Consider the following 21,446-nt stretch of genomic DNA (forward strand, 5'->3'; position numbering starts at 1 on the left):
TCCTTAAAGCATGAAAATGAGTGCCTTTCTACAAAGCTGAAACGTTGCTCATGATGTAATGAAATTAAACAGCATGTCCCTGATGATTGGCTTCCCTGCACAGGGTGGGCATAGAAATGTAGACCTCTTTTCTGAGTCTGTTTGTGTTAAAGCAGCTAGACTTAAAGCCTATTTTTGACATGCAAAGTATTGGTTCTGCTGTTGGTGTTACATGGATGACTGCTTATACTTTTTTGGATAATGTGTCTCTTCAAAATATTTTCAGAGTAGCTCTGAATCAGAACCTAAATCAAGTACAGTGTGCCAGTTTGGCTAGGAAGTATTCTGAGTAATGAATTTTTTTAATGCATAATTTCCATTGATCATACATGGCTGAAAGGAAAAAGAAATGCTTTGGTAGGCTTCTGTACGTTATTGTGCTGGCAATTGATCTTGGTTGATTTTGCATGTTGTGACTGACTGCTAATTAAATAACTGGGATCAGTGTTTCATTTCAATTTTCTCTGTTCCTACAGTGTGACAAAATCAAGCAAGAACGAGATGAGGCTGTCAAAAAGCTGGAGGAGTTTCAGAAAAGTAAGCTGACAATGTCAGTGGGATTTTCTTGACGTAGACAATTATGAACATAGTTCTGCACACTCTACAGCAGTGTTAAGTACAGTGTTAAAAATGCTGAGATTCAGGTCCACTTGCTGTTTCTCCTTGAAAGCTGAGTTTAAGGAGCTAATCCAGTGAGACTTTGCCCACAGTAGTCAGAATAAATGCTGTTACAGCATTTGTACTCTCTGGCACGGGTAGTCATTCTCAAGGTGCAACGTGGTGAAAATACAGTGGTGCAAATGTGCCTCTATCTCACCTGGATTCTGCAGGTGACTTTTGGAATGATGCATGCTTGAAGTGGGTGGGGTTTGATGCTGTTGCTGAGATTCCTAATAATTATAACCATAAAAATGGCAATTCTTTTCATGAAGGAGTAATAGTACTTTAAGCATAGACACACCAGGAAAGGTTTTTAGGACGAACTGCTCTCACCTGCTAATTTTTTAGAGCAAATTCTGTCTCGTCTGGGCTGTGAGAACCTCAATATTCAGTTTTGCACTTTTATGGTAATGGTTCTATTGAAACTGTATGGTGTCTGGAAGCAACAAAGCACATCTAATGGGAGTGGAAGTATCCTAGTGGAATAGCTCCTTAGAAGAGACAATTACAATGGGATTGTGGTCTGTTACGTCTGGTTTGTGCCAGTACAGTGAGCTGCACGATGAAGCATCAGAAATGTGGATGAAGTTAATGCAGGAGAAGGAAATCACATGGTCTGTACTTTTGTGTGACTGTGTTAAAGAGGAATTTGCTCACTTCTGTTTTATAATAGTTCGTGTGATACAATTATGGAAAATAATCTGAAATCAACAGGAATTGTCTACTGCCTTGAATGATCTTAGGTAACCAAGAATGTTCTCTAAGAAGTACAGTTCTTCTAGAAAAACGGCTGCCTGTTTTGTTTTTGTTATGATATGAGGAATACTGGAGTGTGGCAGAAAATGTCAAGTAGTTAAGACTTAAAATTTGAAGTAATATGTGATGTTGTGAGATTTTATAGGTTTCTTTTATCTTCCTTTCACATTTTTAAAGGACATACCTTGTAAACATAGTGATAAAATGCCAGGAATATTAGGATTTTAAAGCAATAATAGAGCCCATTATTTAAACGACAATATAAAAGGCAATTATATTGATGAAGAGCTACATTGGCTTTGTGTCTGTGAATAAACTTGGCCTGTACTCAGCTTCTATTTGTTCTCCTGGCATAAACACATATTGTGTGTGATTCCAGTTTAATGGGGCCCCGTTTGTATGCCAAGCAGCTGCATTTTAGGCCCTATTGCGTGATTTCATAGCTCTCTGAAAATTGGTTCTATTGAGCACAAGAGATAGAAGGTGGTGGTGGGGGGGAAAGCTTCAACACACAATCATTTCTTTTCAATTGGAGCCAGCAAGGTTGATGACAACATGACCATTGTGTTATAATGATAAGACCACTAAGGATCTGTACCTCTTATCAAGGCTTTCACACAACAGCAGATACAATTTAATTCACTGCTCTGTCAGCAGTGCTGATACCATTATGCCGTCTGTCTCCACAGTTATAATCACTGTCCTCCGAGAAATGCAGTTGAAATGATCTTGAGCAGTCAAAGAAACTCTCAATTAAGGCTGCCACTTCCAATGTGTCAGATTGTGTCTTATGCACTTGGTACAATTTTCACTTCCAATCCTGTTTATTTACAATGTCTACCAGTAATTATGCTTAACATGTCATTTAGTGAGGGTGCCCCTGCCAAGGAGATTGTTGGGTGCTGCGGTACCATTGAGGGGGAGTTTCTCGCAGTCAATGCCATCAGCGGCTTTTAGTCCCTGATGGGATGCAGTAGTAATGTTGATAATGCAAGTATCGTGCTCATCAAGTCATAATTAGATGCCACTCAAATGTGCCACTTGTAATAACAGTGTTGATTCATGTTTTCTCGGTGACTGCAACTACTAATTAGTTAAGTGGTTTTTGGTTGGCCTGCATTTGCTGCGGATTATTATTACCCCTGAAAAAAACTGTCAAGGTTAGAGATGTTTCAGGCCACTTAGTGCTTCTTTATGAATATTAATATTAACATAATAAGAACTTTGGACAGACTTAGGAAATAATATATTTTTTGTATTTAATTTGGAAAGACTTTTTTCCCCTGAGTTAATCATAATTGCAGGTTAATTAAGTTTAAATGAACCAAGAGTAATCCCTAGTTCTGCCATGAGAGCCCGATCCTTGTTTCCTAACTTCAGCCTTGCTTGAGACCCTTAGATTCCTCTCTGTAAAATGAGAGCAGCTCTGTATCTCCACTGCTCCCTCATCCAGCCCAAAGCATCTCACTGCTTAAAGCTCCCAGGGCTCAGAAGAATAAAACCAGAAGAGACAAGGAGATGTACTGCCTGAAACTTTTCCTCTCTCAAACTCTATGTATTGTACGTCTCTCAAATGTAGCAGCTGGTATGACCCATTTGGAGCAGATAATTTCTCCATAGTCAGGAGAAATGGAAATAAAAAGACAATCAAATAAAGAGATCTGGTTGCACTGCTGGTAGAAGATTCATGTGAATATAGGTTTTAGACCAAGATTTACCAGTACACTGTCCTGCCCTTTCTTTTTTGTAGATTTTGGGTCTTTTGTGCAGCTACTCAGCAAACCAATGTGTTGGTACTTTCCTCTGGTAGCAACAAAACTTCAGTAACGAAAACTTCAGTTGATGTTAAGTACAAAGCTGCACAAATAACATTTGTTAATGACCTTCTTTTTCCTATCATGAGGTCCAGTTTTATAGTCATTAGGATGACCTCTGTATATCAGAGATGGCTTAAATATCTCTCTTCAGTCCTTGATCAAACTCTTGGAAGAGGGCAAGGAGGGTTTTCTACCCAGTGGTATAAAATCCCTGGGTTTTAAAACTTACCTTGATGAAAAGGAGAAGAAATACTAGGAAAAAATTCCTCTGTATTTACACTGTATTTTCCAGCCTTGTTCCTGCTCCAAAGTGTTGTTCAGCTGCAAGTAGTTCCTGTCTGAGAATTGAAATCCTGACACTAGGCTGAGGGGGAATTTGTGCCATGCAGAATTAGAGTCCAGGCTCCTGTTTAGGATTGGATGAGGGTGCCAGGAGCCAAGGGGGAATTGCATCAATGAGCCTGAGAAATGGAAAACTATTCTTGGGTTTTCTGCTTTGCTCCCCTGTGCAACCTTAAACCTGTCCCTTAAGACTTTTAATACTCATAAAGTACATATGTACTGCTGGAAGATGAGTGGAATTGCAGGCCAAAATGTATCTGTGCTTTTAAATTCTTTCTGATTCCCATTGGTCTCCTATGTTATAAAACAAGATTTGTTCTAGAACTTCTTGTTCGCTCTTTTGCCTGTCTTTGGCAGAGTGATGTGCACCCACAATTGTAATAGGGATTCTCTAAGTGCAGAGGACAGATGTGTCACTTGCTCCTCCAGCTGTGACCTCAAACATACAGCCATGCATTGCAGCTGCAGTCAGACAGCCCAGTCTTGGTTTCAGGGAAGATTTTGGGAGTGTGTTGAAATCTGTGTTCTGAACAATGGAAGTAAGTGAGACATTGGTGCTCATTTTACGGTCTGCTCAAGCACAGAGAGACTGGGAATGAAAAACAGACCAGAAAGTGAAAAGGGGCTTTGTAATACATCTCTTAAGGGATTATCCTAAAGGTGTCATTCTGATTCCTCAAGTGTTAGTGAAATGAAGATGATGAGTGAGGTTTGCAAGGAGGCTCCTGCTGGTCCTCTGCTTCCATAAGTTTATGCTCAGTGCAGTTGCCCCTCTAAAGCTGCAAACACAGCATGAGAGAATTGCTTAAAGGGACAACCCAAATATCCAATGCTCAGAACAGTTCCTGTCTGTGGAGATTATCTAAGTATGTACTTCCCTGTGTTTGAAATGCTCACAATGAAAGTTAGCAAAAGAAGATATGCTGTTTCTGATCATGGGAGGCATGTGTCAGTCTCAGGAAAATACTGACTAATTTTTGAACTCTTTCCTTAGTTTCTCACATGGTTATTGAGGAAGTGAACTGTATTCAGAACCATCTTGAAATTGAGAAGACATGCCGTGAAAGTGCTGAGGCTTTGGCTTCTAAGGTGAGAAGAATTATGGTGATGCTGGGTTTGTTTGTTTTTTTTTTTAATCTATGTATTCACCTGTTTATCTATTTATTTATTTAAAACTTGAAATTGTATGCATGACCCTTATATGTTTCTGTATAATCTTGTGGAGCTGTGAAATAGTTTGGAAGTGGTAAAAAACTAACAGCCAGATGTGAGATGCAAAATACCATTCCTGCCTTTAAAGGAAAAAAACCCCATTTTAATGTAATTTCTATTTTCATGGACCAGCATCCTGATCTCTAGTTTTCATATGCATTTAGGTTAAATGGAAAATAAGTTTTAGAACTCCTCTGTGTGAAAACAATAATGAGCATTTCAGTGTCTAAATCAAATGGAAAAAGTCAACCACTGCATTACATTTCAGGTGATTGTTTATGAAAGCAAAGCAAGGGCAGGGGAAAGGTGACCTCCACTGCTCTGTTGATTGCGTCTAGTCTGATGAATTTAGCAAGTGTGTAATTTTCTATATTCCATCTCATCAGAAGTGCATTATTATTAAAGAATGTTTTTATCTCTCTTATATATTTTTGGTTGTGTAAAATGCATCTGAGCCACTTCATCAGAAAATGGATTACAGCAATTTTGAACCAAATTTCATTAGCAATGCTGACTGCCTTTTTTTTTTTCTTTTTTTTTTCCCCTCCCTCCCCATTCCCTGCCCAAAGTACATCCTTAGATATGGTAAAAATCACACCAGCAAGAAATCACTTTAATTTAGATGCATTAGCAATGTACTTTCTGGAGGTATTTACTTAATTGTTTGCATAATGACACTATATTAGAATTCATAAGATAGACAATCAGCATATAAGTAAGAAAATGAACACATTTATGCAACTTGTCTTCTTCTCTGCACTTTCCCTGTAATGCAGGGACAAGGGCAGTTCAAAGACTCTCTTTGCTCCGTGGGGCTGTTGGTCTGTGAGCTGTCTGCACCATGTAGGGCTCCTCACACCACTCCCCACTTGCTCACTTTCATTCTTTAGGAAGGAGATAAGACATTCCTGAACAAATCTCCCATAGTTGAAGGGCTGAGGATAAGGGGGATCAGAGATGATTGCTTAGGTGAAAATTTGGGGTCAGATGAACTGTACAGTGTATGTTTTCTTTGAAGGTGCATATTGGAGTTCTGAAGTTCATGTTGACTTTGGCACGTGGTGTGTCATTAGTGGAAAATTGAGTTTCATTCTTGAACCTGAGCACAGGGAATACATGGCTGGTGGGTGAGCAGTCACCCCAACATTTACCTGAACACTCCTGGGGTGTCTGGATGCAGGACAGTGAAAGAAATTATGATAATTAAACATTTGCAGTGACTCCAATTCAGTTTTTCTTGATCAAGACAGGGATGCCATGTAGAATCTCTTCTGTACCATCCACCAACCAGTCATGTGCTCAGGCATCCAGCCTAAAGTGGTTTCTGACTTGTGCTCTGTCCCATGAAGAATTGGTTCATGAGATGCCTCTCATCTTACGTATGTTGACTCTACAGTAATAACTCCAAAGAATTTTGAGATAATTCTGTTGTGACTAGAAATACAGTAGTGGTAGTATTTGTAGCTTATAAATATATCTATAAAATATGTAATTATATATATAATTATATAATATCTAGTTTGTATATTTATATTATTTATTATTATAGTTTATGTATTATTATATCAATTTGTAGTTTATATATAGGAGAAGGTAAGAATTTTTATTTAACCAATTGATCCAACTTGGAAAACCAGATGAGCTTTCAGGGGCACAAACTCTTCCTCAGGTCATTCATTTGGGACTCCTGGTACATGTTTAAAGGTGAGGAGCTGAAGCAGCTGTCACAAAGCCTGTGTAGCATTAAGTCAGCTTGATAGTTGATTTGATTGATTTAAACCTACACAGCATTTATTAAACAGAAGTACCAGAGAGGAAAAAAAGGCATGGATAAAGCATCGTGTTGAATTCAAGCGTCTCAGAGGAAAAAGTGGATAACCACCCTATCTTCAGCCCATTCTAATGTTGAATGGAACTTAATCTAATGTTACTTTTGACTTCTTTGTTTGATAGCTTTTTTAATGATAAAGGACAAAAAACAGTTGACTTTTGTTTTCTTGCCCAGCAGCTTAAAGACAGACTAACTAGGTTCTTAATGTTTCTATTTCTCACCTTTCAGCTGAACAAAGAAAATAAAACCTTGAAAAGAATTAGTATGCTTTGTATGGCCAAACTGGGCCCAGAAATTATCACTGAAGAGATTAACATTGATGAGGATGAGTCATCCACGGATACAGAAGCTACCTCTGGATCATGCAATTCTGTGCACTGTCAGCAGCAAATAAAAGGTGAGCATTGCTGCTGATCCTGCACCACCTGCAAGGCAGAAGTTATCTGAAGAACAGCAGTGTTGGTTTGACCAGAGACTGGTCTTTTTCCAAGTCATGCTTCTGGGAGTGGTCAGAATCAAAGGATTTCCAGGAATGACTGAGAACTTGGAGGGCTGGTAGTGTGTAGCATGAATGGTGGTGGTACACAGCCTGCAGAGGAAATTAAATGCAATAGGAAAATGAGATCTACCCAGCCAAGAGAGTTCAATGCTACTGAATCTGTCAAAGAAACATTTCCTATAACCCTTAAAAAAAAAGTGAAGTAGAAGGACAAGGTCACCTTCAACTGCAACGTCATTATTTCAGAGCTTGTCAGACAGAACTCTCCATTTCTGTTTCCATTCCATACCTTTGTATGCAGAAACTTCATTCATGTTCCAGAGCTATTACCAAGCAAGCAGCCCAAAGAGGCTGTTGTACTGGTTAAAACAGCAAAGCTGGAGAACATGGAAATATATTGATAAGACAGATCTGTGGGATTTTTTTTTCAGAAATTTCTGGTTCTTTTTTGAAACACAGTTAATATTCCCATTGTCCAAAATCAGTCTTATTTCTCATCCCTGTGATGAAGTCATCATGGTTTTCTATACTGTTGTGTCGTAGTATCCAAAAAAGGGGAATGCCAACAGTCTGGATTTTGTGACAAGATTAAGTGTTTAACTTCTTAAGAAAAGGGCTTTCTTTTTTTTTTTTTTTTTTTTTTTTATTGTAACTTGGAGCAGCACAGGATGTTTAAGTACAACTTTTTTGAACTTTCAGTTTGACCTTGTTAATTGTTGTCTTGTGAATGCAGTAGCTGCAGTAGAGTAGTACAAAGTATCACTGAGGTGTTGTAAAAATGCTTGTGAAACAATCCCACTGAAGAAATAGGGTGTCATAGGACCCTTCTGTAATCAGTTTTCCATCCTCTAGATGTAGGAAAAGACAGCAAATGGTGTGATGCACACTATGCAACCCATCTGAATGGGAAATGAGACTTTAGAATACCTCCTGCCTTTACTGGAGAGTGGTGTCAAGAATATATTTAGAGAATAAACACTGGCTGCAGATCAGATGGGAGAGTAGCAGGGTCAAATTAGAGAAATATTGAAGAAAGGTTTTGATCTATCTGCTTTCTGTCTTGATGAGCAATTCATTAAAGCACGAAAAGTGCTGTTTTGGGGATCTTCTAAGTCCTTAAGCCTTCTCACCATTCCAGAAAGTATTGGATGTTTCTTGGAATGATTCCTTCCCTCCCACCACTTTTCTGTAAGGATACACAAATAAGGTAGTAAAATCTGAGGCTCAGTGTGGTATGTGGATATGATTTCTTCTCTGCATAGTGAGGATGATGTATGCATTGTAAAACCAGAATTAATCCAAGTCCCATAAATTTCAGTGACACTTTTTTCCCCCGTTAATTTCTCTGGAGAGCACAGATCCATAAAATGGACAATGTGTATCAAGAATCTTCTAAGAAAACAGGTCTTTTTATTTACTTTAGAAAGTGTATGCTTTTAATTTAGAGGACAATAAATCTGAGGCTCCAGAACTGGGAGGGGAGATGCTGGTGTAGAATGGACATTTTCAAGATGTGAGACTTAGCAGAATGACATCCAGCATGTCATCATCTGCAGTTGATTAGCCACAATTTTCTCAACTCGTGGCTGGTATTCAATGAACAGCAGTGCTGTGAAATACTGGAAGCAGGTGGGGAATGAGAGCACTTACTGAAAGCTAATATATATCAATAAATTTTGATTTTTGTGGTGATTTTATGTTAACCTAAACCTTGATATATTATGTATGCAAACTGATCTCCTGTTAAGAAGTGATTATAATCAAATGTTTTATTCCATTGTGAATTTAATTTATTTCATATTTTAATAATTAAGGAACAAAAATTCTGAGGGGAAAATTACAAGCATTAGCTCTTCCATCAGTAAAGGTTATATTCTGACTCTGTTCACATAATGTTACAAAGGCTATAAATTGGCAGCTGTTCAGGACAATTTCTTCTGTGAAAACCTCCCAAGTATTAACTGCCTGTTGTTTATTTCCCTTGTGACAAGAACTCGCAATCCAAAAAGAATTGAAGTGCATTAATTTGTTTTAAAGGATGATTCTTAAAAATTGCTTTCTCTTGCCTCCATACCAGAGTCTCTGTGATGTGACAGTCTCAAGAGCAGGACTGAGGACCCTCTGTAGTGGCAGGATTGGCCCCGTTATAGCAGGAAATGAATCATTCAAAATGCAAATAAAGACAGCAGGACTGAACAAGGAGCTTACCTCAACAGAGTAAATCTGAAACTGTGACCCAGTTATAGATCTGTTACTTGACACTTGTGCAAAGCTCATAAATTATTGAGGCTGTTCCCTGATTACGACTGGTGCTTGATACGTAGTTCAGGTGTTTCATACTCAACTGTACTTGCATTGCTGTGACATTTCCTTTGTTGTTGTTTTTCAAATAAAATATATTCTTCATTTCCTTCCTCAAACCGTAGAGCTGCGAGATCAAATTGTATCTGTTCATGAGGAAAAGAAGACCTTGGCCATTGAACTGGAAAACCTGAGGTGCAAACTTGCAGAAGTAATTGAAGAAGTATGTATTGTACCATGGAAGGCGAGACCATGTTAGCCTGGAGGCTGTCCTTTCTGTAACTTTTAGCTTATTTTGCTAAAAACACTCAGTTGTGAAGCTAATTGAATACTGTCTAATCTCAAGTCCTGCCAGTGATGGATCACTTAGGGCATGTCCCTGGAAGGGACCCTCTGCATCACAGTCCAGTCTGCCTCTGTGGCTGGCACATGACTCCTCCTTACCTGTTTGATCTGTTCTAAAGCCCATATTACAGCTGTCACCTCCCCTTCCTGACTGCCCCTCACCCATCACAGCTTGCAGGGTTTTTTTTTTTTATTTCCTTAAACCCACAGATGTGTAAGAAATACTTTTGTAGGACACACAGTTTAATCACTGGTGCTACTTCATTGAGTGTATCCTTAAGTTCAGCCATTGGCATTGCCATGTCATGATAGTTAGACCAGCAAATTGACTTTTCAAGCCAGCAGAGTTTCATTCCTGCTTGAAAACTGGATAAACCATGTACTGATGCAAATGGACATAGTCCTGTCTATGCAGCACTTGCATTCAGAAAGACACAGCTGACAGCACTTGGACAATAAACAGAGCCCAGGGAAAAAAAAAACAAACAGAACAGGGGTCTGACTATATCAAAATGCAAGCAGTCAAGTAACTTTCCAACCAGGTGCTATGGCACCTGATCCTGAAAGGTTCCAAAGATCATGTATTTGCAGCTGTGACTGGAGTGTGCCATGGGAGGGTTAATTCATAACCCTTTTATGGCATCTGTTACAATATCTGTAAGGTGGGGGTAAAAATGCTTTCCATCCCACTGGATCAAGGCAAACCTAGGAAACAGAGCTACTGACAGCAAAATACTGCTTGAATTATGTATGTGCTGTGTGCCTTGTGCCATTAACTGAAATGCTCTTGTGTTCTTTATACTTTTCTAGGTAAATAAGTTGAAAGAAGAAAAGGCTGTTTTGACGACTGAAGTTAATAAGCAACAAAAACTGTTGGAGAAATGTAACAGAGGTGTGTAGTCTCAGCAGGTTCTCCAAGAGTTTGCTGCATCCTTTGCAGAAGCTGCAGAGCTTTTCTGCTGCAGTACAAAGAGTAGGTTACAGCGCTGTGACTGTGGTCCAGATCTGACACTTGACCTGATTGCTGCAGGTGCTGTATCAACTCATGGACTGTTCCAGACTCTGTACTCCAGGAAAATGTGACAATGTGAATAGCAGGTGTTATGTGAGAATATGGAAACCTTTTCCTGTGTGCCGCAAGGGGAAACCAGGGCAGGGGCACGGTCCTTCACAGAGATGGGATTTAAATTCAATCTCCTGGTTTCCTAAATCATTACACCAGTCTTCCTTTTTGTTGGGATGCAGCTTCTGATTTTGTACGTCTAAGGTCTTGGGAGCAACTTGTTTTATGTTCAGAGGATTATGAGAAAAAGGCAGGAGTGCTAGAATGTGAGAAATAAGATTTCCAAGTTCTGGAAGAAAATCACGAAAGAGAAAGAGAAGAGAGGTAAAACCAGGGCAGGGAAAGACTAAAAAGAGATATAGCTCAAAAAAGCTTCTGCCTAATGAAGGTGCATGCTTCTACATGAGTAATAGTTGATTCCAAAGGAGTTTAGAGGAGAGGGAAAGGTTTTTAGGTTTTAGATTACTCTGCCTTTTCCTCTTGTTGCTTACTAAGCCTTAAAAAATTAAAAATTGTTTGGTAAATAGCCTCATTGGGTGTTTCCCATTTTCCTGAAGTAGCTGAGATATAGTAGGGCATATCCTGTAAGCTTTCTCCAGGTTTAGGACAAATACTACAAAGAAAATTATATATGGAAATGTAAAACTAGGTCATGCTGTCAGTCAAGGATCCATGGTACTAGGGAATAGCAGCTTATCTGGGAAAATCAAACAGTACTTCTTCTTTTGATCTGTTCCACTTTTCCTTCTGATCTTGTTTAATTCACATACACAGTGTCTGTGCTGGCAGTAGAGGAATATGAAGAGCTTCATGAAAACTTTGAGCTGGAAAAGAACCTGCGGAAGAAGGCAGAGTCATTTGCACAGGAGGTGAGTAGTCAAGGGAAAAATTAAGACATTTCACAAATGTCTTAAGACATGCAAATTAAGACATTGCAAATGGGCAAAACCTTACCAGCTTGGATGACTTGATTTAAATTCCCAGCTCTCGTCCAGCCCCAGATACTACTTAGGTAACATCTGTATTTCATCCATAAAAACGAGTTTACTGTTTCAACAAGCATTTATAAAGCACTTTGGAATTATTCATGCAGTCTTATCTATGTCCCCTTTCAAGGCAAGGCTTTAAATTTATCATGGGCTTAGTTTGCTACAACATCCCAATGTGGAATATGTACTGGTTGGAACTGTGAGGGATTAGCTGTCTTTCTAGTGATATAATTTGAAGCACTGGGTTTTTTTCCCTTAAAAACATGTGGACTCCTAAAAAAGGTGTTGAAAACTACAGTATCAATTTAGGGACACATTTTGAAAGATTATATTGAAAGTCCTTTTTGTAATTGACTAACAAGCTGACAGGCAACTTAGGTACAATGCCAAAGAAATGCTGATTATTTGCAAACAGCTATTTCTTGGGTTTAGTCATTATTTAGTTGTTGCCTCTTCCAGAATATGGGCCCCTGCTGGTGCAGACTGTCAGAGTAGCTGTTCACTTGAAGGTTTTAATTTAAAATTCCCTTATCCAAAATGGAATCACTACAACAATGAACTTCAGGCCTGTGTTATTCTTCCCTTTCTGTACCTGTTTGTCTTCCTGTGGTATTGTGCTGCTCAGAAAAATTTTTACAACAGTTCTTAAAATACATGTCCATATGACAACAAAGGCATTGCTGATTCATGTTTGGGGGGACCAATATTTAAAATTACTTTAAAAACCTGCTCTCATTGGCCTAGTTTCCCACTGGTGGTGTCCCTTGAGTGACCTGAGGCATTAGACAGGCTCTGGCCACAACTGCATCCACAGCAGCACAGCTTTCTGCTCGAGTGAGGCTGTGTCAGCTTCCTCTCACAGGGATTGTGCTGCAAGGTCACAGCTGTGTTTGGAGAGCTAAGTTTTCTAGGATGTGCTTGCAATAGCTGTGTTTGGATTATGCTAAAGATGTTCAGGGATTTTCTGCCTGCTTTCATTAGCCTGTTTTCTCTGTCTCTATAAAATGTTTCTTTTAAACCTCAACATTTCTGCAAGATTTTTGCTTGGATTTTGCAAAAGCCACAGTATTTGGTTGTGATAAACTGTGCAGTGTCAACAGAAGGAAGACCTTTGAATAAAGAGCAACACTGCATGTGCAGTGCTTTGTTCTTGATTTGTTTGGAGCACATGGAGAAAGGAAAAAGGCTCCAAGTAATGTGGCTGTCACTGCAGCTGAAAAATGGCACATTTTAGTGTTTTGTGTTAGTGTTTGTGATGTCTCAAACAGCCAAATGTGTGTTTTAGCTCAGTAAAATTCAGAACTACAGCCTGTGGAGGTGCCTGTATGGTGCTGGGCACATTGTCTGTCCAAGGGGCTGCAGCACCTTAAGTTTGCCTTCATGGTGTGGTCAGCCCATGCATTCAGACTCAGCCCTTTCCCTTTCTCCATGGCATGGATTCATCTTCTGTGTTTGCATTACAGCTGCCCTGGGAGGGGCTGCTTTTCAAAGGGGTGCCCTTGGCCTCCTGCCCTTCTGACAGATGAGGAGGATTCTGCCCAGAACAGGAGCACTTGGGAGTGCAGGTGTGAGAGGGAAGGGCAGGTGAGCGTTTGTGCAGAAGCGAGCACAGATGGGGGAGAGGAGAGACATGGAGGGAGCAGGCACATATAGGAGTGAGGGAATGCTTGAAAATCAGAGCTTTTGATTAAAATTTAAAAAAAAAAAAAAGCCCAATACAGCTTTAATTATAGTCATGCTGCTGGCACTACCATAATATATATTTAATTAATCAAAAGTGATCCAACTTCAAACATTAGAATTCATGCTCTTTAGAGGTTCTAAAGAAACTGAGTAAATATTGCCAGCTGTGGTGTGGAGAGGGGGAAGGAAAAGGAGAAAGGTTTTGAAGTGAGTCACAATCCATTGTGAAAGGTACAGGAATCTGCATAAAAGAACTAAATAAATAGAGTGTGTAAGGGGCGGAGGCATGGAAAAGTCTGTACCTACCTGAATAAAACAGGGTTGTTAACACAGGAATCTTGGCAAGCTTAACCAGAATTCTAGTGTCAGGTTTTAAGAGACACTTGAAGATCTCTCAGCTGTTTGTGAAGCAGTTTATAAGAAAACAAAGGAAGGCAGAGAGTATCTTGAAGGCCATTGCAATAATATAGAGGTAGCCCTGAAAAGCACTCTCCCACAAAGATGAGCAAAATGCAGTACATGCAGCCAAAGCAAGCCAAAAGGGGAAGAACATGGTGTGAGAAGCAAATTGAAACTCTTAGCCATGCAAAAATCTCCTGAGTTTAACAAAATAATCTTGCATAAGTTGTTTATTAAACATACATCCTGCCTTGCAACAATATTTTGTAAAGTGATGTTGGGGTTTAAGCCCAGCTTGGCGACTCAGCCCCACACAGCCACCTGCTCACCTTCCCCAGGTAGGATGGGGGAGCAAATTGGAAGTTAAAAATGAGATAACTCATAGGTTGGGATAAAGACAGTTTCCTAAGTAAAGTTAAAGCTGCACCCAAAAGCAAAGCAAAACAAGAAATTCATGCACTGCTTCCCATGCGCAGACATGCTCAGCCTTCTCCAGGAAATCCGGGCTCTATTAGGTAAAACAGCCACTTGGGAAGACAAACACCATCACTCTGAGTGTCCCCCTCTTCCTTCTTCTTCCCCCAGCTTTCCATGCAGAGCATGGTGCCACATGGTCTGGACTATTCCTGTGGGCAGTTTGGCTCGGCTGTCCTGGCTGTGTCCCCTCCCAGCTCCTTGTGCACCCCCAGCTCACTCACTGTGGGGTAGAATAAGGAGCAGAAAAGGCCTTGACTCCATGCAAGCACTGCTCAGCAATAATGAAAGTATCTTGCTGTTATCAATACTGTTTCCAGCACAAATCCAAAACGCAACCCCATACCAGCTACTGAAGAAAATGAACTCTTCCAGCCAAAACCAGCAGAAGTCAACAGTTTATTATTAGTGTATGCTGGTGGAGAGATCATCCCTGCACCTGAAGTGCTCTGGAAACCTCATGAAGAAGAAGCAGTGTGCTCTCAAAGTTGACATTGAGCTGATTGTTTCCCTGCCCTCTGTATTTTGGACAAATAGAAATGAAGTGTCAAACTCTTGAGCAGTTTGTTGGGGTTCCTTTCATTTCTGAGGCTCGCGCAGGCTTTGTGCTCAAAATGCACAACTGGAAAAAGAAAAGAAGGGTTTCCCAAGTGTTTATGATAACCTGTAAAATAGTTGGCAGTTAAGAAGTTGAAAGGCTGCATTCAGAGGAAATATGATCCAGATGAATTAAAACAATTCAGTGAATCTCTAATGTGCATCGTTCATCTTTTCGTTGACTTTCCCTCCTTAGTGCTTACACCATCCTACAGCTGTTTGTGCTTTTAAGTAACTACTGCACAACAAAATATGTGTATTTAACTTTTTTTCCTTAAAATTCCTGCATCCCATACCTGGGCCAGTGCACAGCTGACTTTACTTAGTTTGGGACTGAATCTTCCCATGTGAAAGATGAAAGGTGGATGTCAACTTGGGGAAAATCATTGTCACTCTTAGTAGGTGTCTGCACTGCTCATGAGGTTGAATGCAATGGTTTGGTTATCTTGATGACATGAGCTCCCAAAGACCTCTTCCCGAGATGCATTTGTAACCTTTTGGTTAATTTGTGAGGACCTTTGTAGTAACATATTACATCTGTGAGAGGATACTGCAAAATCAGTGCTGGAGAAGCAACTCCGCGCTTGCAAGTGCCACTCTCTGTGCTTTACCCAGGATAGTTCAACTGCAACTGGTATCTGAAGATAATTAATTTGCGGTCCAGCTGACTGAACTGGATTAATAATTAAAGAGACATAAGTAGTTAGTACTTGAATTCTCCTGAGCTTGGATGTTACCACTTGAAGCATGATGTAATTCTAATTTGTTTCATCAAGCTTTTTCCTGGGAAGAGGCTTGGGGAATGGTAACAGATGTATGCTCTAGGAAACTCTTTGGTCTCTTTCTTCCCCTGCCACCATCTCTTTTTGTTCAGGCAATTAGTCTATGGGGAAAAAAAGTGAAGATGTTTTGAAGATGTTTCCTCCTTTTTCATGTGGTGTGTTATCTACTTCTGAATCTGTTAGATGGTGTCTAAATGCTGTAAGGCTGTGAGCATTATAGAATGTATCACTATGCTTCTACCTTGATAAAAAGAAAACTGCAGGAATTTAAGAAATAAATAACAATAGAGATTACATTTCCCTTGTATTTTGTGCAGTTATGCCTCATAAGTGAAGAATGAGTGCTGTAGTTTGAGAAACCCTTTTGTAGAGAGCAGGCTGGTAAAATAAATAATGCTCTGTTTTTAAGGAAGTCACATTGTTGATGGGAGTACAGTCTGCTCACACTCAAAAGTACATGCTCCAAGCACCTCTGTGGTGAGAAGCAAACAAGGGACAAAAAATAGGCTTAACTCATCTACTCCAGTTCTCACATTCTGACTGAATTAGACCTCTTCTTTTGAGCCACAAAACTTACAAACTTACAAATGCTGCAGCTTGTAGCTCTTTCAAAACAGTCCCTTCAGAAGCTGTCTGGCAGTTAGCCAGGTAACTAAAATCAACTGGATTTTATCTTTATTGGTCAGAAATATTATGAACCATCTATGAGTGACTCTTGGCTGTCCATATTACGCCTATGTCCTTTTTCGTGGTCACACTGCTCATTTAATACAACTAGATTAGACTTTGACTCCACTAAAGCAGTTTTTTGGGTTTCTTTTCCTGATTAGCCATTGAACTGAAAACCATACCTGGAGTTGTATTTTAATCCTAATTTTAGAGCCACTTAGTGGCTGTCAAGCCATAATTAGACATGATCGCTCTGTTCTCCGCATCACATAAAATACTTCAAACAGCCTCTTCTTTTGGGGAGATACAAATGCCTTGATCCTACCTCTCTTGGGACTTAGTTGAGGTCTGAACACAAGCTGTAAGGCTTTGGGGTACACATAATGCAAAAGGCATCAGCTCCTGTGACAGATGTGAATGGGTAACCCCTCTGTGACTCACTGATTCCTCACTAGGTTGTGGAGGGGATGGGGCAGTGCTGCTGAGGATTGAAAAAAGGACCAGCTGCTCAGCTGAGTGATCTTCTCTTCTGTTTGACACTTCCCAAGTTTGACTCTGCCTTACTACTTACCTTTTTTCACTCTATATATAATGGACAGCATGCCACTGATTTTTATTTTACTTTATGCAACCATTGATTACCTTATTAGAACAACACCTGCTGTACTAGGACATTTTTCTCCCTTAAACTGTAACTAAGACAAAAGTTTATTGCTCAAATACCCAAAGGATGTATAGATGGAAGTGTAGCCGCACATGGATATTAAAGAATTGCCTTTGTCATTGTTTTGCTCTATTGTTTTTGCGAGAAGGGTTGGTTGGAAAGTATCCAGTTTTATCCTGAACCTTACTTGAACAAGGCTTGGTGTTCCCAGGGATTTGACACTAACAGAGTTGCTTTCTAACTTTTTTAATGAGGAAGAATTCCTTTTTCAGCCCTGCTGTAAACAAAAAACAGCTGCAGTGAACACTCTGTCGGGTAAGGGCCCAGAGCAGAGAATGAGCTGTGGCCTCACTGAGGTCGAGGGAAAACCTTCTATTATTTTCACCCCCTTCTTCCCACCTTCCCATCTCTTAGGAAGACTCTGATGGAAAGTGGCCAGCTCCCAGATTTCCTGTACTTTGCAGCTTCTCTTTGTAAACTCAGGGAGAGGAAGATAAATAACTGGTTTGCACAACAATGGGTGATGTTAAAAATGAGACTGATAGGTGTAAGCAAATTGGTTTTGTTTGTGGTCTGCCTTCAGCTGCAGGCGTGGTTTTCAGCAGATTCCTGGACTATTGGCTTGTGTTTCCAGCATTGATTGGGATGCTCTGCAGATAATTGTCTAGCAGGTGGCAAAGTCGGAACTAATCCATCAATTGGTTAAATTCCACCTAGTCCAAGTAATCTTGTTAGTAGCTGTTTTGCCCTTTCAGCAGTCATTTTAATTAATATTCAGGGTTGTGCAGATGGGCAGGTTTCCACCCTGCTGAAGCAGAAATTGATTTTTTTTAAATTTTAAGTTAGAATTAATTTGCAAGGGTCTTTTTTGCCCTATGTCAAACAGTGCAGCCTCCCAAAAACTTGGAATCAGTACCACCAGCTTGCTTGACACAACTGTCCTGTCTGGTTTTGTCTCTTCCACTTACAATATGTTGGCACTTTGAGAAATTATGTAAGTAACTTCTGAGATGGATGGGACTCCCTGTGAGAATTTAGTTCCCATGTGTCTGATTGCAGCATTACCTTACAATCAAAAATTTTTTTCTTTGTACACTTTCTTTTTTCTTTTGACGCTTTCATATTTATGAGCAGGAAAATATTTGCAATATCAAGAAAGCAATTTATAAAGCTAATTGAAAATGCAGGACTTGATGTGAAAGCTTCTGAATGAAAAAGTTTTCATCCAGGTCTTCAAAAGGATTTTTATCATTCTGTTGCAGAAGAACATGAAACAAAGTGAATATGAATTTTCTACACTTGGTGAAGTATCTGCTCGAGTTGAAGAAATCAAGTTGCTCTACTTGATTTCTTCTTGTTTTGGCAGCTTTCTGCTCCCTCAGGCTGGAACAACTCTGGTTGGATTTAGTAGCAGAAACATGGTGAATAAAAATCGGGAATTGATCACCTTAAAATATTTTTCAGATTAAAAAAAAAATCAAAAAAATTTCCAGGTTTTCACTTTGCTTTGAAAGTTAACAGTGGGTAAACTGTGATGTTTGCTGAAGTTGGCTTCTGGAGAGAGGTTGTTTTCTGTCAGGGTTAAATAACTTCTGTGAGTGATTTGACAGGAACAAGAAAACTTTGAGACAGTATTGAGTTGTTTTGCAGTGATTTAGAGGCCTTTCTCAAGTATAATGTTCAAAGATGCTGTTTCTTTTAAGAATATTCCCAAGTGTTAAATGAACCAGCTGCAGTACAAAGGCAAACCTTTATGGATTGTTGTGGATGGCTTTGATTCTGAAAGTCTCTTGCCCTTGAAGTGTTTTTTGAAGTCCTTCCAGTAAAAGATAACATAAGCATAAATTGGTTTGACTGGCAGAATGTGGGGACAGAGAGCTGATGTCCAGTGCACATTTGACTTTGCACTGTCAGCAGTTTGCTGTATTACAACGTGCAGCACCAGCACCCACGGTCATCATTTCCTCTCCATCACCTGCTTCCAGTCCTTTGCTGCCTGCCTGCCCCCATGGCAGAGCTTTGCCCAGTGGAGTGTTCACTGCAGGTTTTCTTGGTGTTAGGGCACTCCTCCTGGCATGCAGGGTCACACAGGCTGCGAGGGGAGGTAAAAGTTCAGCACGGTCAGTGCTTTTCTCAGTCTGTCTGCACAGAGCTGCTTGCTGGGCAGGCTCAGATGAAGTGTCTGGGCAAAGAATGCTTGCCACAAGCATCAGCTCATACGTAATATTTAATTGTATTAAAAGAAGTAAATCACAGAGCATTGCAGTGGCACCAGAGGGGAAGAATCCATATGTTGTATCTATAATTCTGTTTTGTGAATAAACAGAATGGAAATCTGAAAAGATGTCATAGCACTTTTATATTTCTAATACTTTATTCTTAAAATACCTCCTTGCTTTTGCTGAGCTCTACAACAGTGTTTTTGCAGTCTGAGGGAGTACCTGCATTCTCAGGCTGTTCTCTGTTCTGCTGCCAGAAGTGGCTCTGCTGACCTGTGCACACTCACGTGAAACCTCAGCATGACCCAGTCCCTGTTTCTGCTCTAAGAACAGGCACAGCTGAGTTTGTCGAGTGGAAGCCCTTGTTGCCTGGGGGCAAACATCTACCTGAAAGAGATGTCAAGGTGCAGAACAAATTCACTAGGAATTTTTTTTTTTGTTGGGAAGCAATCTTTTTTTTTTCCTAGTTCCTCCTAGTCTGGGAGGAACAGATCTCACAGGGAAACTGTACATATGCTGACAGCTTCTGCACCTCGTAAGTGAAGCATACTGATGTGTGGGATTGTTTTATCAATGTCAGGTTTCTAGGCCTTTTGATTTTTGCCTGCCCCCTGCAATGTATTCATTTGCCACATCAAAAATGTAACTTGGGAAGAGGAAGGAACACAAGGATCAGAGCAAAAAGGCTGAAATTGTCCTAAAAAGCCTTTTCCCAGGGCAAGTGCCTACACTGATTACACAGACATGAACTGAAATTTGTTTCCTGAAGAAATGAATTCCCATCATTCACATATCCAGCTAACCCTCAAGTGAGTGGCTTTATGCCAAGGCTTGCAGATGTGTTTGAAGAGATAGCCTGTGAATTCATAGATATTTTATCTTCCACCTAGAGTTCTTTTAGTCTTTCCATAGCTCCCAGAATGGGGCTCATATTGTTCCCATTTCCAGGAAACAGAATTGAGAGATGTGTTTAAATTCTGAATGCTGCCAACATGTGGGTAATTGAGGTGTAGCAGTGGGTGGTTCTGAGCAAACACCTGGTTCCTTTCAGTGTGAGCTTAGCTCTTGTGAATTTTGCTCTCAAACTTCCTTTCCCCTTCCTTCTCAGCTTCTTCCTCATTATCTCAACCACATTAACACAATGTTAATATCTCATTTTCTTTCCAATTACCATTTTAGCATCAGACTGTGCCTGCCTGACTGTTGTTTTTGTTGGGTGTGGGCTTGTTTTGGCAGATGTTTATTGAACAAAACAAGATGAAAAGGCAGAGTCAGTTGCTTCTGCAAAATTTTGCTCCTGATCAGCAGCTTTTGAAGGCTTTGGATGACAATGCCAAGCTAACCCACACATTAGAAGAAGAGAGGCTTCAACACCAGCAAAAGGTAAAACAGAATTTCTTTTCATCCCATCTGGAAGTCTTTGAAAACCTTCTGAATTTAAGGAGTGCTGTGTCTTAGTTAGGTTCATAATTATTTGAGATCATATCCCCTGTAAGAGCTTCGAGTTTCAAAACTAAATTTCAGAGAAGGTTGTGATTCTCTTCTTCTGAGTCACTGTTCAGAGAAGAGTACAGAACTGAAAGGCTCCTGAGCCTGAGGGCTCTGGTTTAGGCAAGTGTTTTATTCTGGGTGCCAGTGAAGTGCAGTTACAAGCAGTGACTCAGATTCCATTAAGTGAAGAGATGGCAAGAGCATATTTTGGACATTGAGTAATACAAAGGTTGTCTTGGGGGTGTAAGGAAAGAACAGGAGGTGAGAGGCAGGCAGAGCTTTGGGTCTTGCTGAACAAATGGGTGGGGGAAAGCCAGACAGACACACTGCAGCAGGGAAGTGTAAGGTGAATCTGGAAAGTGCTGTGAGATGATCCAAACTGACAGGATATTAACAAATTTATTCTCTGAAACTAGACAAGATCAATCTCTTTACTGAGAGAAATCACCATTGCTTCCCAGGAAAACCTGAAACCCAGGAAAACCTGAGCTTTGCTTTAGCCCTGAGGCCTGTTCCTAAAATGCTGTTAGTTGAGTAAGAGTAGGGATAGGTAAACAATTCCTGTCTTTTCATCAATGCAGCAATACTAAGACTGCAATCTCACGTGCTCTGAA

General features: G+C 40.0%; 1 protein-coding gene across 2 annotated transcripts in view; it reads left to right on the top strand.

Moving 5' to 3' along the window:
- The first annotated feature begins 515 nt into the window (after nt 1-515).
- Nucleotides 516-21,446, top strand: part of SHTN1 (shootin 1) — a 40,964-nt gene continuing 20,033 nt past the window's right edge. For both annotated transcript variants that reach the window (XM_041461311.1, XM_041461312.1), the window contains exons 1-7: nt 516-576; nt 4,609-4,703; nt 6,886-7,054; nt 9,583-9,680; nt 10,613-10,694; nt 11,640-11,734; nt 20,578-20,724. In XM_041461311.1, coding sequence (XP_041317245.1) covers nt 4,617-4,703; nt 6,886-7,054; nt 9,583-9,680; nt 10,613-10,694; nt 11,640-11,734; nt 20,578-20,724 — 678 coding nt within the window. In that variant the 5' untranslated portion in view covers nt 516-576; nt 4,609-4,616. The remainder of the gene's footprint in view (nt 577-4,608; nt 4,704-6,885; nt 7,055-9,582; nt 9,681-10,612; nt 10,695-11,639; nt 11,735-20,577; nt 20,725-21,446) is intronic.

This window comes from Pyrgilauda ruficollis, unplaced genomic scaffold, assembly GCF_017590135.1.
Source record: "Pyrgilauda ruficollis isolate IOZ18807 unplaced genomic scaffold, ASM1759013v1 scaffold15, whole genome shotgun sequence".
Classification (NCBI taxonomy): domain Eukaryota; kingdom Metazoa; phylum Chordata; class Aves; order Passeriformes; family Passeridae; genus Pyrgilauda; species Pyrgilauda ruficollis.